The sequence below is a fragment of the Poromitra crassiceps genome (assembly GCF_964638095.1).
Source record: "Poromitra crassiceps genome assembly, chromosome: 15".
Taxonomy (NCBI): Eukaryota; Metazoa; Chordata; class Actinopteri; order Beryciformes; family Melamphaidae; genus Poromitra; species Poromitra crassiceps.
Window position 1 is genome coordinate 10343201 of NC_139634.1, and position 3293 is coordinate 10346493.

At 47.2% G+C, this 3293-nt stretch overlaps 1 protein-coding gene across 1 annotated transcript in view; it reads left to right on the top strand.

Moving 5' to 3' along the window:
- Positions 1 to 1241: 1241 nt before the first annotated feature.
- The window catches only part of ppp2r2ba (protein phosphatase 2, regulatory subunit B, beta a), a 61105-nt gene continuing 59053 nt past the window's right edge, over positions 1242 to 3293 (top strand). The window contains exon 1 of the mRNA XM_083652461.1: positions 1242 to 1460. Coding sequence (XP_083508587.1) covers positions 1382 to 1460 — 79 coding nt within the window. The 5' untranslated portion in view covers positions 1242 to 1381. The remainder of the gene's footprint in view (positions 1461 to 3293) is intronic.

Sequence of the window (3293 nt, forward strand, 5' to 3'; positions counted from 1 at the left end):
GCGGAAAAGACTTTCAAACTACTTCCGCTGACATTAGTTCACACACAAATATCGCGAGATGTTTGGATAACGAGAGTAGAAAACATTTTTCGATGCCTATTATTGAAATTATTTAATTTCTTTCTTTTCCTTCCATTTGACTTGTGCCTTTCATGGTCCTTCATCATTAAAAGTCAATCAGCATGATTTAACGGGGGCTATTTACTTATGGGCTACCAGTCCAATGATGGTTTTATTAAGTAGTCAGTGGTTCATCGTTATTTCACAATAATAACACAATTACCCTAGATAATGTAGAAGAATTGACTAATATATAGTTTCGCAGGGGAGCGTACCTATGTTCCCCGGGTCCTATATTCCCCGGGTCCTATGTTCCCCGTTTTTGTGGGACCGGGGAACATAGAACCCTTCCTAACCTCCCCCAGACCCTAACCCAAAACCTAACCTCTCCCACCCCTCACGCCTATTACCTAAGGTCGGCATTGCGGGTGGTCGGCATAGCGGATAGACACCCCAAATGTTACGGAGAGTGTTAAAAACGGGGAACATAGGACCCGGGGAATATCAAAAAGTGCCACAAGATGGCGCCAAAAGCAATAAATCATAATCTGGTCACCACTTGTAAAGTTTCCCCTATGATTCATCAAGTATTAACTTTGGCTTATGTTCGCCACCACACATTGTTGACTATTAGTAATCCTTGCTCCTGGATCTTATGAAAAATAACTGGCTATATTAAGCTAAAAATGTCGGATAAGCACAAAAAAGGGGGTGGGGGCTACACAACCAATCAATTAGGGTAGGACATCATTTTAGTGATACTGTAGCCTAACCAAGCATAACAAAAAACATTACCTAATAACACTAACGTTTATAAATTCACCTCATATTAAACTAGTAGATGGGAGTGGTTTTTGGTGAGGCCTATTTATCAACATCATCACCACCATCATCATCACCAGCTTTGAGGTCCATCTAAATTTAATGAGCTTCATTACTCGGAAAGGCAAGGGGGGTGGTGGTGGTATTGACCAACACACATTCGCATCTCTCCCTCCCATCTGATTCCTGGGAGGGAGGCTGGGAGGGCGACCCCCTGTCTGTCCTATAGCGATCTTATCCTGGCTGGGAGTAAACTACCGACACGGAAGCGGAGGCGCGCCTGACACACACACACACAGTGCGCCGCGCTGCCCGCCTGCCTGACTGCCTGGCTGGAAAGTGATGCTGTCATAGCCCCCCGCTGCTGCTGCTGCTGCTGCCTGCTGCTGCTGCTGCTGGAGCCTCCCCTCCCTCACCCCTCGGTCCTCTCCGGCAGTGCGGATGTGGAGTCCCGACGACGCAACGCTTCACCCATCGGCGGCAAGCATCGGAGAAGAAGATGAAATGTTTTTCCCGTTATCTGCCGTACCTCTTCCGCCCTCCGAGCACCATCCTGTCCTCCACCTGCCACACTGAAGGTAAGGGTGGGACGCCGGGGAGGGGGGGCTGTCAGTGTCAGGGGCTGGGGAGTCTTTACTTTGAGTGTGTGTGCGGTGGAAGGCATGCGGGTGAGTGACATGCGTGTTTACACTGCTGCTCTGTAGGCGACATGACAACATGGACCCATATGAGCGAGCATCATGTGATTGTGAATAGAAGTTGTGATGATGTTGTGTGGTTGATCGCCCGCCCCAACTGCAGATTTATCACATTCCATGAAGTTCTCTGAGCAGCTATCCTGAAATCTGGATATGGGGCAGATGGGGTGAGCACTGAAGCAATTGATTTAATTATTTAAGCATGTGACTGGGAGTCCTCTCTCTCTCTCTCTCTCTCTCTCTCTCTCTCTGTGTGTGTGTGTGTGTGTGTGTGTGTGTGTGTGTGTGTGTGTTGTATCCCTTTGCTGCCTTGCGTTTGAGTCAGGAAACCATCATCAACATGTAGGCCTAAGCCCTAAAGGCTATACATTCATTTTCAAGAGAGACCAAATCAGTTTGTATTCGTCAGTTTGAGTCACACAACCCAACCTACTGTACTGCTGCCTTAGGGTATCTTCCATTCTTGTATAGCCTACTCTTTTCAATCATGCACCCTTGCTCTTAGATCAAACAGCACTAGTCTATAGTATACATAGGTAGGCCTTTCTGGGACGGGGCTGGGCTCAATTCTACAATTCACTCAGTCAAGATGGAGGAACCTTCCTCAAAATCCCTCAAACTGTTTCCATGTAAAGATAGCCTACTTGTATCCTAGAATGTATCCTGAAATGTATAGGATAATCCTATACATTCAGTCTAATCTACACAGTCTTTACATTCAAACTTGTCCATGTAGGCTAAATATCTCTCTCTCAATACATGTCTTGTCATGGACTTGGAATGTTTGAGTTGAGTGGACTGACCTGAACCCTGACATGGTTTATCAGAGCTGTTGGGTTGATGCTGCTGGTCCTGCACTCACACAGGGCAGCCCAAGAGAGGGCCTGACTGTTTGTCTAACCAGCCTTTTATAGGTCATAATGTGGAGACTGAGCTACTGCATTATTTAGCCTTGCACGGTCGCCCTCCTGCCTGCCTGCGCTCTGCCCTCAGCCCTCTGGCACAGGAAGGGAGATGTATGTATGTGTAGGCTATCATGTGGTCATGGCAAGATGCCTTCACAGCTTGTAGAGCTGACCTATTTAAGGAGGAGAGCAAGCCATTCATGCACTTTCATGCGGTCATTCATCTCCTCACTCACTCACTCACTCCCTCACTCACTCACTCACTCTCTCACTCGCTCGCTCGCTCGCTCGCTCACTCACTCACTCTCATATTTTCCCACGGCCCCGGCCCAGTGTCAAGGTGGTACATTCTGAAATTCAAGTCATGAATATAATAATTAATAGACTATAGTGGAGCTCTTAACTGTTACTGTAAGAGGCAAGGTCAGCAAACTCAATCTCTCTCTCTCTCTCTCTCCCACCCACCCACACACACACACACACACACATTAAACCCATCTCTCTCCCATCGTAGCCCTCTGCCTGTGATATACAGTATAGTGATAGATAGCTGCAATGCACAGCTACATTATTGTGATACATGATCATGTGCTCCCTATGTAGAAAAATATTAGTGTGTGTGTGAGAGAGAGAGAGAGAGAGAGAGAGAGAGATAAAGAGAGAGTGTGCTAGGGGCCAGTGACCTTGGAAATGTGATGTGTAAGAATCGACACGGGCCACACCCCCTGCTCTGTATGTGTGTGTGTGTGTGTGTGCGTGTCTGTGTGTTTGTTTTACACTTGTGTGCACCTCTTGGCTCGACCTTGCT